The sequence below is a fragment of the Ptychodera flava genome, chromosome 7 (genome assembly GCF_041260155.1).
Source record: "Ptychodera flava strain L36383 chromosome 7, AS_Pfla_20210202, whole genome shotgun sequence".
NCBI lineage: Eukaryota > Metazoa > Hemichordata > Enteropneusta > Ptychoderidae > Ptychodera > Ptychodera flava.
The window spans coordinates 18,669,660-18,684,268 of record NC_091934.1 but is presented as its reverse complement, the minus strand read 5'-3'; the positions used below and the strand labels follow the sequence as shown (position 1 = coordinate 18,684,268).

Here is a 14,609-nt window from a genome sequence, read left to right as displayed (position 1 = left end):
TGGTGCAAGTTTTGAATTATCTGTGAATGTAAAACACTACAAGAACAGCTGTTGTCAAGACTGATTTTGATACCATGTCAGGTTGCTTTCAAATTATATTCATCCTTAAGTGATCGACATCTACCAGAGAGATTCGGATAATTTCATTATTATTTAGAAAAGTCGTATTACTTATATTGCATCTATTGTTTGTTGTGCTAATACAACTATGTAAGATGGGGTGAAAGTCTTAAGGGAGTTCGCGCCTCGAAAATGGAAGACTTAGACTACTACTCACACTTTCCCCATACAAACTTTAAACCGTTCTCATTCAAAATCAAGAATAAAATTCAAGGCTAACCGTGCAAACTTTGGTACTAGAGAAACAAATTTTCCTATATTTACCGATATTTGAAATTCAAAATGGCCGCTATTCTTGTGTTATCTCCATGCGGACGAAATAAAAGTCCGCGCCTCGGAGACAGATATTCGGACTCTCAAATTTCTACAATTCTTTTCTGATCTACCACTTGTTGGGGCTCATTTTAAAGCTCTTGAAAAAAGAAAAACTTTACCGTCTTACTTTTTTGAAAATCGTGAATTTAACTTTTACTCTATAGAGTTAACACAGGAATGGCGGCCATTTTGAATTTCAAATATCGCAAAGTGTTGAGTAATTTGTTTCGCTACTTCCAAACTCTGCGTGGTGACCCCCGATTTTGATTGTTGGTTTGGTAAGAGAATGGTTGAAGTTTCATTCAGGAAAATTTGAGCAAAAGTTCGTCTTTTTCTTTCGAGGCGCATTCTACCTTAATTTGATATATGGTTGACTAGGTCATTTGTATGCCACGCACACCTTTGGAAATCTATCTGATCATCCATGAACAGACGAGTGTTTCTTGTTTGTCGTGGAATTACCACGGTGTATCTTGTGACTTTTGTGTAAATTAATTCTCAGAACAAAGGACATCAAATGTCAACAGAGTTTCCTCAGTATCGCAATTTTCTGAAGTGACGTTTTTCAATTTTAATGCCTGCCATTTACGTCATATTAGAAATTGTCTGTTTTTGTACGCGCCTACTGGAAGCAATACGACAACCTTGTTTCGATGTAACAATATGTTTTCCTTCGTTGAGTGAAGTTTGATGAAATTGTCAAATTAACTCGTGAAAATTTGGAGGAAGAACCAGAAAAAATGACGACATTGCTGTGCTTAATATAGTAAGAAATCAACAGGAGACCCCAGAAGAGATGTCTATTGCTAGATAGAAAAATCACAAATGTCAACCCAATTATTTCCAAAGGGCACAAGCTTTCCCCTTCCGCTAACGAGCACGTTGTTATGGTAACTGCTAGATCAAGACGCGTAGGCAGTCAATGGACCAATAATACAGCTTCAGACGACAAGCGTCATAGATTCAGCTTGCTCAATCTAGCATGGCATTGGAGAATGTTCGACTTGTTCTTGAATCTCCATATTGGATAATTGGCTCGATCAGGGCCAGTTCGTGTTCTCCCAATAGGAATCTCAAGCCAACATAGACCATCAAAGCAGGTTCGAATTTTGCATCGTGCTGATTTTTATTTATACCCCATTCTCACAATGAAGCTTCCCATGCACCTAGCCTGTTGTACAGGTTTCTTAACATGTTTAAGGGTTCAAGGCCATATCGATTTTGGGTTTACCTCTGACTTTGAGCACATAATACAGGCATCAATGCACGAAATCAGGTAGACGCAATCGATATTCTTAGATACAATTATTTTAATGCGCTAATTCTATGTGCGTCTCCTGTATGAAATCCGAAGTCACAGCATAATTGAAATTTGCAATTATCAAAAATAATGGTTGGACGCGAACTGTATCAGGCAGTCCAATTCCTCGAATTAATAAAAGTTATATTTATCGGAAGTATGGAAGTATGATAACTACAAGGTTCGTACAAAGTGGCCATATTTATCTGAACAGCAGAATATCTACAAACACTGAAGTTTGGCTGAAAACAAGTCCAAAAATTAAACGATTTCTTGTAGTTTATTGTAGAACTTTAAAAATCACCAGAGGAAGACTTTGGGGATGGTTATACATGCTGTTTATACAATTGTATGAAAATATGACATCTAAAACCGTCTCGCATTGTACAATGGTTCACGGTCAAAATACTGGCACATGACCTCATCGGACGACAATTTACTGATAACATCATTGAATGCGGACGCCCATTTTTGATATCGCGCCTCCCATTGTATGTCAACGTCTGTTAAAGAACACGCCTTCTGCGGGACAATGTCGAACTTGAAGTGTTGCTTTTATAGACTACACAATAATCAGATGAGATCACCTTGATTCATAACAGCAGTTCGAAGTCAACGCTAAGCCTGTCCACGGTCACGGCCACGAGTCTTTGACCTTTCTCAGCGAAGGAGAAAAATTCTTGGACGAGCGACGATAATGCTGTCGGTAACAAAGTTGTTTTTGTCCAACGAAAACTTCGTTAAATGTTGCTTTTAGAGCCATTTGTCGAAGATGTCGAGAAAGTATGTTTTTATTGCCACGCCAAGTATTAGACAAAGTCAACTGTCCTCACTCCATTCCACGACATGGTTCTTGCTTTACGTACAGACGCCGACGTATTTCTCTCAAATACGCTACACAAACAATCGCTTTCTACAGTGAAAAAAGGCTCAGGTGCAAACTTAACGAATGAAGGCACATAAAAAGACATGCGCAGACAAAAGTCCTAATCCCTTGACAACTCTCCTGGTAATTGATGACGGAACCGTGTTTTGATGCAAGGAGATCTACACCGACGCAGACGATGTCGGCGGCATCATACAATGTTATCCGGCAGCTGTCTGCGTCGTTTGTTTGAAATTAGCCTAAATGCACGTCCGACATACGCCCCGAAGACAGAAAGTCCATTCGCTTCATAATGTCCATGGATAACATGTAAAAGATGTGCTGGGTTTTTCTCGCTTCAAATTGGAACGGCGCCAATTTCCAATTACGTGTGTCTCTGCCTTTTATCTCATTAATGAAGAATGATGTTGACGTGTTCACTAAATCGTGATAAATTTCCTGCCTTCATTCGCAAAAAAACCCTATCGCTCTGAAAGTAGACCTTTTAGATTTATTGAGTACAATGTTATTATAGAAAACAATATAATGGTATACGGGGACTCATGAACGAGTTTCACGCTTTAACAAGCAATGAAAGACAAATAACATTACAATGTGCTATGTCTGTATTCAAGTTTTCGCCAAAATTATTTTGAACATGTTCAGCCTCCGCGAGAAGGCTTAAATTCATACTGTGAGGAATGATTCTTTCCACTCGGTTTGTTGTTTATCGTAGTTGCTATGGAAAGAGTGAAAGAACACTGTAGGCCTAATACATTCTGCATGTGATAGACAGCCTTTATGACATTATGATTAAAGGATTTTCAAATATTTCACAAGTCAGTAGGCCTAGAAATAGGGCTTTCTAGATTCCGTAGATAGACCCGAGCGATCCTGTTAAAAGATAATTTATCGAAATAAAAGTCCATAAGGTTTTCATGTTTGGTTCATTTTTGGTAGGAGAATCAGGCTGCTGGCCGGTCGAATCATGTGTTCATCTCGTTCTTTGTATGTGTATTTCATGTTTCCATTTACCGGTAGAAACATGAAATAAACATGCTCTAAGAGGAACAACACAATCTCACATATTATCAAAAATAGAATTAAACTACATAAACATCGGCTTATTATCGACACCATCTCAAAAGTTTACAAAATGTAAGGAAAACAAAAACGATATTTACAGCGTAAATATTAACGATTGTGTCAAAATGTATGAAATGTGAAATTATCGATAGTTTTACTACTTCATCTTTGAGATATGACTGAAAACCACGCTTGTGTCATTTTAAGTGTGCCATGTACGGCGGCAGACTGTCTCTACAGTAACATTTTCATTAACCATGTTATCTGTAAACAGAACAAGCTGTTGCATCGTAGTCTATGAGATTAAACTCTCCAGAGTATTTGGTCGACATGTGTTTGTAAGTGGATCCGAGATAACTATTCAACTCTCGTGGATTTTGTCAACGATATCATGCCCACCCATCACAGGTTGGCCACACAATACATCGGCGTTTAGCTCTTGATTAGGACATTAATTTATAATCAAAGTTAATATGATAACCTACCGATGAAAACATGGTGAACGTAGCGTTTCTAAACTTCATTCAAATACATAAAAGATGCGTTGTTTTGGTTGCCATGGTAGCTTAATTATTCAACGAATCGACCGAGAGTCTAACAGTGTTTTGCAAATTAACTTAACAGCACAAAATGAGGAGTTATTGAAATGTGACCGGGTATACAATAAAAATGGTACCTGGAGGTAGAAATGCGATCAAAAAGGCAATGAAAACACTCCGTAACTCATAACGCCCTTTCATGAAAGGTGAATAGCGCGTGGGTGTGTGGCGGTATACAAGAAATCCGGCACGGGCCGCTCGTTACCATAGCAACAAGCACGTTTGACCTTTGTCATGATATTTTTATCCGTGTTTACACTTAATGAGGCGGATTTAAATTGATGTTTTAAGTCATTACAATATCTTCAATAAAAAGGACGCGGGTACAGTTTCCTTGTCATACAAAATAGCTATTTACTAATCATTTTTAGTCAGCTAAGCATTGCCATTTTGCCGCTCTCGTTCGTATCCCTTTAGGTTCTTTGCCGCCGGAATAAGGATAGAGGGCGCTTGTGCACTTATAGCCACGACTCGGCAACTCTTCATTCTTCATCAAAATTTGTTTTGGTAAATGTTTCTTAACTGATGAAGCAAGAAATTAATGAAATACATTGTGACTTGGAATAGTGAAATGACATACGAAATTGTGAGAAAATTATAGAAAATATTAAATACCTCACATTTGAGTATTCTCTAAATTATCATAATTATTTTGATGGTGAAACTTTAACATTTTCTAGACACAAAAATGAAATTTATCAATACACGAATGGTGTGATGTTGGTGTTGTCATGCGGAATCAATACAGACTTTCTCACTCAATCATGAAAAGTGTTAGCGAGGTCAATAACACTCAATGCTCCAAAGCTTGGTCGTTTGCGTCCGTGCAGACATTACGCATAACCTTTGAGATGTTACGTTGCATTTTATGTTCTCAACAAGCGATTACGTCACGGATGGTATGATTTATGATTAAGTAATTTTCGTTTCGTAAGAGCAGTCGAAGGGTTCGAGTGCAGATCTCTCGACCTTAAAACCGATGCAAATTTACGGTCTTAGAGTTACTGCCCGCGAGCAGTTGACATGGCAACACCAAACTCGGCAATGTTTTGCAATCGCCGCCTGATTAATGATCTCCCCGATGTCAGCTTCGAAGCAATTCAACCGTTTCTCTGTGGACGATATCATTGGCAGCTCGCAATGAATCGACCCGGTGGGATCGCTAGAAAGAGAACGGTTGGCCATTCATGAAAATCGTGATAATGTTAACGACTTTGCCGCCAGAAAAATATAAAAGAAGCGTATGTCTTGCAGGACTGTCCACCATCTGTAATTTCCCGCCTGTTTCCGAAAGTATACGTTTTCGCCTATTTCCGAACAGTTAGAATTCAGTTCAGCTCTCTTCTTTCCCATATATGTGTACAAAGTAGAGATAAAGCATTAAGAATCGTGAGCGCTGATGACTTGCAAGATAAGTCAGCTTTGAACAAAAAAACCTGAAGGTCAAGTCCACACACTATCAATCAATGTTCTTGATCAATCTGATGACAGTGAGCAGGGATACGTAAAGTTAAGGGGCATTCTATGTTTTCTGAACGGTATTCATTTTAAGTGTAGAATCTTAAAGAGTAGGCAGCAGCAATGCTGCCAGCGTTATCTAAGGCAATTCAACCATACTCCCTAGCCTAGGCAAAAAACAGCTAGTATAATATTGCGATTTGCAACTGCTAAGAAAGAATAGACATCCTTATTTGGATTAATTATCTAGAACGGAATCTTGACTTTCTAGAAGACCAAATTCATAATCGTTCCCACCCCCAAAGAAATCGACATTTCAATATGAAATAATCACGATGTTCTTCTCTCACTCGATATATTATTAAATTATATTGATTGTAATATTTGTGATCGATACCCAGCTTGGCCTAAATTTCAGATTCCTTTGATGCCGTGCAAAGAATTCTTCATGCGTTGAAAAATTGATATGCTCTGAAAAGGTACAGGTTTAACCCACTGTTATTAAAGTATATCGCAAAGTTCAACAACGAAAAGTGTGAATTCATTGCAGTTCATTAATAATTTTAGATGCGGCAGAAACTGTCTGGTTTGATTGTCAGCGACAAGATCATTTGTGGCAATATTCATAAAAAATTGTTTCCGCTTTGACGATTTCGCAGTCAAGATAATGACGATGCCACCTATCGGTATAAAATGAAGCGGTTAAATTTACATCCTTTTGTGTTCAGGTCTAATACGTCTAGGTCTAACGTGAGCGATATTGATTAATCTTATTAAGTTAATTTATCATGTTTTTTCGAAGATTTACATCAGCAAAAGCATATCGTTGATATTTCAGTTGTCATCGAGTAAACGATTTTGCAAGAATGAAAATGGTTTCACTGAAACTAAATAGGTCGATTTGCTTTAGCGTTTGGTATATTTCTAAGTATTCTGTTCGGTCCGTACATTCAAGTACAATTTCTGTACTCCGGTAATCATGTCCAATAACTTAGCGTTCGACTCATCATTATTCTCTGTGTGTATTTAATGTCCTATTTTATTGTTGACAATTGAATTTTAGCCCGGTCAGCCAGGAATTCGTGGGTCAACAATATCATCACCTGGTGTACACATAAGCTGTGTTTACAAGGTTAAAACTTTTGTATTTGAACACACCTATGTGGGAGTGGTAGAAGAAAATATAGTTGTTTGCTGTGACTCAAAGTTACAGGTAATGCCTCGTTCTGACGACAAGGTGAAGTATATGGATCTGGTGTATATGCACATTTTACTCGATAAGAGATCGTCGCCCTGTCTTCGTGGGCAACAGAGTGCTTCACTGTTGCAGAAATAAATAGAGCGGGTGTTTTACCGCCATTAACCAGCAATAATTGAATCTTTTGTGAGAAACCGGATCTTTAAGTATATCCACAACGAGAGACACCCGCACAACCGTAAAATGCACAATTCAAGCGAACGCACTGGACTGTGCATAGTGGCTTCGCTGAGTTCGCTTGCCTATCGTCATGACAACCAATCCCTATCTCATGCATGGAGGTCGTGAAGTCAGCCGGCATCTCGAAGTGAGCCGACAATTCCCGAGCTTACACACAAAAGAAGGGCGGATGAATAGCGCATACGACAATACCGACACGGCGTTGTTGGTGACAAAGGGTAAAACCCTATAGTATCCGAGGTGCAACAATTCTGTCGCTGAAAAATTCCCCGAGAAGACAGGGCCGAGGATGTTCATTGTGTGAAATGACAATCACACGGACACTAACGGCGTATGAACAATTTGAACCGTGAATTGTGTCAACTCTCATAGCAACACCGCTTTAACCATCGCTGTATGGATTAACCAGCAGCCTATTCCGCACTCTTTATATTTAATGTATCGACCTTTGATTACAATGACTGATGTCGAGTTTCGAGACATTTATTGGAACACAACAACTTCAAAGGGCGCAATATCTGATCAGTAAAGCTGTTTTTACGTCATGTAAACTTAATGCGGCGTGTATCTCAGAGATACCAGTGCAATGATCCAAATGTAAAGCTGTATCAGAAATCATTTTGAAAGTTCTAACCTCTTTTTATTCACTGATTTCTTACATCATGAATTCATGGCGATAGTATTTTACATTTGGCAACTTAAATCGCACGAACACTGGAAGTGACAGGTTCTGATAAACTAAGCTTAGGTTTGCTCTCAATTGGAATGTGGTATTTAAAAAAATCATTTTGAAAGTGCATTAATAACTTGGCAGTTAATGCATGGTATGACACTTTATGAAAAGTGAGAATAAACGAAGCTAACCAGTTTTGAATTAAAATAAAAAAAATGTTATCAGTTACACTATAACGATGAAGTTTCATCTAAATGGCGTAGTAACTACGTGAAGGTTTTAATAAAGATTTATCAGTCCACAGACGGATGGATTTATCAGAAAAATGAACAGTGATGGTAAATGTAGTGAACAACATGCAGACGGAATGCTACGAGGATATATATATATATATATATATATATATATATATATATATATATATATATATATATATATATATATATATATATATATATATCTATAATATCGTACCAGTATATTGATGGCACATATACAGCTATCTGATTGGTCGAGACTTCAAAAGAACCGTGGTATATTAGTGATATACCATGGTACACGCGCGAGCTCTCGACCAGAGCAAAAATCCTATTTTGACGTTCTATGCCAGAATTTCAATTTACTGTTATGATATAATAGCAATAAAGCACACCAAGCAACGGTATACCACTCAGTTTTGACCAGTTAACTTTATATATGCACTCGCTATTGCTCGTGCATGTATGTCATGAACCAGTTGACTATTACCATGTACTCGTGTTAAACTAAGCAAATCAAACAAGACCTTATGTAGAAATTTGAAGGCGGTAATTACCGTATTCATATCTCTAAAATAAAGTATAAACCTATTTCCTTCTATTATGTTATTTTTTTGCTCTTTGTAGTTGTTTTAGTTTACGTTGATAGATGTTACTATAACAGTTCTCATGGTAAATGGCATTTTAATGAGCACTGTTCTGCGCTGTAGAAAACTGTGTGTTGTTGCCATCAGGTAAAACATTTGCCTGCCAACGCACAGACCACTCGATTCTGAACCTCGGTGACGGCCCCGTCGCCTGCTATTGTCTTTTCACATACTCAACAACAACTAGGATAAGTGGCCAAATTATGAGACGGAATGCGGCGACGGAGCCGATTCCAAAGCCATTCTGCCTACTTTAATTGGGGTGTAGAATTTCTCTTTCGATAGTATAAGCGGTGAAAGGGACGGCTTTGGTCAACGATACAATGATTAATTGTCTCGTTTTCACTCAACAGCTTTGAGTACATAAAAGAGACCAAATAAAACAGCACAGTGGGGAAATATTTATCGAGTACACCTTGAATGATGCTTTAATTACATTGAAATAAAACAGTTTAATGCAGTGAAAAGTTCTTCTTAATTATAGGTAGTATAGGACCGAGAAAATATTTATATCTGGTCGGACTTTTCCTATTTCAAATCTTCCCATCCCGGAGAATTTTGCATACGAGCAAAATTCCACACAATGATGGAAAAACTAAGAAATTTTTCATTTGTTATATCCACGGTTGAAGGACACACAATATTAAATTCAAACACAAGTCCTTGCACCACATTTAAAGAAGCGATGTCATTTGATACATATGTATATATTTTACTTTGCGTTATTTCGTACTCATGACGTCTTGGGACTCGATTCTATACATCACTTAGGAAACGGTTTGATACATAATTATTTTTTACCTGTTTGAGATAAGAGGACTAACATCCGCTGTGATGAAAGGTTGATAGGTGACTAATATATCCAAGGCAAACCGATGTGTGTGTGTATGTATGTATGTATGTATGTATGTATGTATGTATGTATGTATGTATGTACACTTGTTGATGTAGCGTCGGGAAGGTGGGTAAGGGTGTGGATTCCCCACATTTCAAACACAAACCATGTATAGATGCATAAAGGATGTAGGTTGAGGTCGTTTGTATATAATATTGATCGGCAATAACATTAAACTGTTGATTTTTCTCTCCACTCAGGCTTCCTATACTCTGGCGGGTTTTGTTTTGACCGAAGCTCGAAGCATGGTGATGTCATCGGTTCGTGCCTGACACACATCACGATGGCACGCATCGACACCTTGATGGCCTGTGCCTGCAACCTTCCCGGGTTGTTCCCCGGGTGTAAATCGAGACAGACATGAACGGCAAGAGGAGACAGAACTGTGTTGCAACAAATATCTCTCTCTCTCTCTCTCTCTCTCTCTCTCTCTCTCTCTCTCCAACACATAAACACAGCGTTGCCGGGACACGCTCAAAGGTACCCAGGACATGACAAATGTTTGTTCAAGTACCAATAAAATGCTGGATTTACTAATCTAACGACCGTCTGCGAAAACCATTTTAAGTTGATAAACATACCATGCTATGGCATGCCGCTTTATAATGGCTTGAAAGGATATGTTGTTGAAGTTACACAGGCCTTTGCGTTCTGTGGTTGAAAGTTCAATAAAATCACGATTTCGAACTTGCTGAGTGCGTGTTTTTAATCGACTGTCTGCCTCGTCTGAAAATTGTGATCGATGTCTCGTCATTTTTACAGTCATTGAAGTTGGCGTACGTTCAAATCGAGCACATTCACAGCTAAACTCGTGTCGATTTTGCCAACGTTTGCGTTATACTTCTACTCTTTGCCAATGCTTTTGATGGGATCGATTTTGCGATAAAAGGAAGGGTATTTTGTCTGGTTGTGTGTATTAGCGCTAATCGAGGTTGTACAGGGACAGGGTACTTGAACCCCGTTGTATCTATCGCCTTCCCAGTTGTCGCAGTGCGCGGCTGTACACTCAGTAACGTGGTTGTATATGCGGTGATAAGTTGTTCTAAAGTTGACAAAGGTTACGATCTCCAGTACATGGTAAACAGCGCCTGACTGCGATGCGCCTATGAAGCCATAGCAACCACCGGCGTTTTGGCGTTACCCTATTACAGCGCTTCCGTCGTGTCTAAATCTCTGCCCTATACATAGACAACGAAGACACCAAACATTTTTTTTTCTTTTAAAAATGTAAACCTATCACGGAACACTGCGTGTCCCAACAACTTTTGTATTTACTGTTTGCTCCGTTATATGGAGATCGTGAAGACAACACATGGGTGTCGCTCCGATACAGCGCCTTGAGCGTGGTTTACGCAGGGTCATCGTAACGTTCGGCCGTTATATGAGCTATTGTTATCAACACATTGGACTCCATTAGAATAAGTGAATCGTATGCACTATGTTGTATATCACCAAACTCTACTTAAATGTGATTCCCATTACTTTAGAAGACGTCTGTCTCAGCGATTTTACTTGAAATTGTGTCACGTCCCTCTCCCTTTAAATAGTCGACGGAATCTTTTTTCCAAAAACAGAGGCATGGTAATTTTACGGACTGTTTAAAAATAAATTCACTGCAGTACATTAAGCGCTATTTCTGTACATAGTTTGTCTGGTTCGGGAGTTAAATTGGTTTTAAAACACAACTGAACGCTTAAACAATAATATACACACTCACCCCGAGCCTGTTCGCACGTAGTAATTCCTCAGCTCTGGCTAGAACGGCCATTCTCCGCTCCCGGCGGTTCACGATCCGATCCACCGATCGGCTGTGGGACCGCGACGGCAGTCGGATTTCGATAGGGATCGTAATGCCGCTGCCGCTGGATCCGACCCCGGGATCGCTGTAGCTATCCCGGAGATGGTTGTCCGTGTTGATCGCCAGGCCGACTTCAACGGGATTCCGAGGATGGGATCTGCCGTTGGCATATTGCATAGGCAGGGTGACATCGCCTCCGTTCGTAATCCTCGGGGTGACCGTATACTTGCTCCCGTGTATAAACACGTTCACGTTTTTCCTTGCTTCCATTACTCCCCAGAGAGCGACAAAATAGACCCTAAAGTCTGGAAATCCCGCTCGAGCGCCGACATAGTCTGCGTGTTGTTTCCATCGCGCGTACGAGTATTTTAAGATCTCGATCAGTGGTTCGCCTCTCCTTTGACTGGTATTGTATATATTGAATGCTCTGTCCCGGTCACGCACTGCGGCGCACTTACAACCGAGAGATGTCACAATGACACCCTTGATGTTGCCATAGAAACACGTTGAACCCTCATGCGCCTCTAAACGACCGTTGACAATACGCGAGTAGCTTGACAACGACGCTCGCGCCAGTATCCGGGAAAATTGGTGACGAACCCGGTCAAACAAACCGTGTGACGCGTCCAGGTGAGATTTTTCAAACTTGTCGTGAAGAGTGACCATTCATTTTGCGCTACCGAGCAAATGATGAAAGGGTTGACCTCAGGTCAAGGTCACGAAGCAGGTACAAAATTACCTCCTTCAAAAGCAGCTCTCTTTTAAAAACTGTGACAAGTCGAGCTGGGCAACGTCAAAAACACAATTAAGTTCACTATCTAGACAAGATTTCTAATAATGGCAGTGCCTAACGTCATTGAACACGTCAGTGATAAATTATATCACCCACACCTTATATAAAGCCCAAACAAACGTAAACGAAAGATTGTGTTCAGTGATGTTAGAGGGCAATATAAACTACGGATTACTGGTAAAGGATGTTACTCTCCCAGTGATTCAGAGTTTAACTATGGGATCTGTCACATCCTAAAAATAAATCAAAATACTGAGGTTGAGACAGTTCTATGTCACGAAACTTTAAATTCTCGAGGTCATACCGGTATTCAACACGATTGGAACTAATTTGGGATAATTGGATCTTCATATTTTTCAAATTTCTCAAAAGTGTTAGATGCCATATAGCTGAATGTTGCAATATTACAAATTACACATAAAAACAAGTGTGTAACTTTAAAAGAAAAGCAGAAGAGCTTACATTTGCAGGTTAAAACGACCTTACTTCACCATCCAATTATCCCATATTAGTTCCAATCGTGTTATTCATGCATTCGTCCGTTCGTTCGTTCTTTCATTCATTCATTCATTTCCTGAGTATGGTGACACGGAAAACGCTTAAATTTAAACACACTAACTGTAATGAAGAAATGCGATGTTATCAAAAAAGTTCGCACAGCATTCAATATCTGACAAACGGTTTCGATAATTGTTGGAAGCGCAGAGTACCTGTGGATCATATCTCCTGCAATCTGAACCTGTTCCTGATGTCTGATGACACAGTAATGACGTGGATTGCAGTTTAATTTCTTTAGTAACGGATAAAAAACGCCTTTCTCAGCCACTGAATGACGGGTCATCTCTCAACTTGTTGCATAAATACAACCAAATGTTGATGTATGTGTATGTATGTGTGCCTGAATCTTTACCCTATTCAGATTCAGGTTCAGATAACTTTATTATCTCCTCTAGAGATATTTACACGTGTGGTTCAAAACACCAAACACACAATTCTCACAATACACACAAACATTATAGAACTAAAACATAACACAGCACATAAAACAACCAAAAATGTAAAATCAGTATGAAAAACTGAGCAATACCCTAATCTGACTTGTTTAAAATTAATATTGGATTCTGAATAAAACTCAGCTTCATTCTCACAGCTCTACACTTTGGAACCCATAAACGACAGCCTGATGGCAGGTTCTCATAAAATCTACTTAATCTCTCTTGCCTTCTTTTCCATGCGTCGGATATATAGATCACCGAGGTTTAACAGTCTTGCTACATAAATTCACAATTCTACCTAGAATGCTTTTGCCACACAAACTCAAACATTCAAACCAGCCAACAGGTGTAAGAATGAGAATGTTAACCTGGATTCAATAAAACTGCAAAAAAAAAACGTTTTTGAGATTGCAGAATTGACACTGAGTGATCTTAACTTCTGGAGGCAATAAAGCCTGGACTGACACTTTGAGTCAATGTAATCAATGTGTGCTTTAAAATTGAGTTTGTTGTCTAAGATAGTACCTAGCTATTTGTATGTAGTCACCCTTTCTACAGACTGTGAGTAACTGTTGGATTTGTCCTGAAATCATAACCATTCCCTTTGTCTTATTCACATTCAAATCAAGATAGTTTTGTTTACACCATTTTGAAAAATTTTCAACTTCACTAAAGTAGGTGGTATCAGAGTTCGATAAATCTACTAACGCAGAATCATCAGAATACTTGACAAGTGGAGTTGATTGATTACCATGACAATCATCGATTTGTGTTCTTTTTATTCAACGCTGTCCTAGTTCGGGATACTTTGAAATCAAGTAGATTCTCCTGAAAACCCAACACCAGAATGAAGTGGACTCAAAAATGCTGATAGTGTGGAAAAGGTAAAATGTCCGCTACAAGTCGTCTACTATTTTCCCATATCATAACCATTAAAATCGGGCAGATAGGTAATCGTTCATTATCATCGTATTGCCTTTGTTACATGTCTGAAGCGCAGTACAGATCCGCCCCGTGAACATGGAAAGTATTGACTTTCAGCTGCCACAGTGTAAATCAATTATTTTAACCGTTTCAATTCACAGGCTGGCGAACTAAAGCAATGTACAGTACAGTGAGTAATAGAACTTTGCTCCGGGTTTTAACTCATCGGTGAGGGCGCACATGATCGTTCGGAGAAACCGTCCATATCTTCTTCTCCACAGACATGAAAAATTACGCAAGGAAGTTACCATCCGGGAACTTCGATGCCGACAAATCCTGTCTAATGAGTTTCATTGTGGAACCTTTATGAACATGTTTGGTTCGGTTTTCACTTCATTTCCTAAGCCCGGCTTGTTTCATTCATTCATATCCGAATATCATTCATT

The 14,609-nt window shown here is 39.1% G+C and overlaps 1 protein-coding gene across 3 annotated transcripts in view; it reads right to left on the bottom strand.

Moving 5' to 3' along the window:
- LOC139136937 (echinoderm microtubule-associated protein-like 2) overlaps nt 1–11,815 on the bottom strand; it is a 54,248-nt gene extending 42,433 nt beyond the window's left edge. For 2 of the 3 annotated variants that reach the window (XM_070704801.1, XM_070704802.1), the window contains exon 1: nt 11,371–11,815. In XM_070704801.1, the coding sequence (XP_070560902.1) occupies nt 11,371–11,721 (351 nt within the window). In that variant the 5' untranslated portion in view covers nt 11,722–11,815. The remainder of the gene's footprint in view (nt 1–11,370) is intronic. The other variant, XM_070704800.1, reaches the window with a different exon arrangement.
- Nucleotides 11,816–14,609: the final 2,794 nt, after the last annotated feature.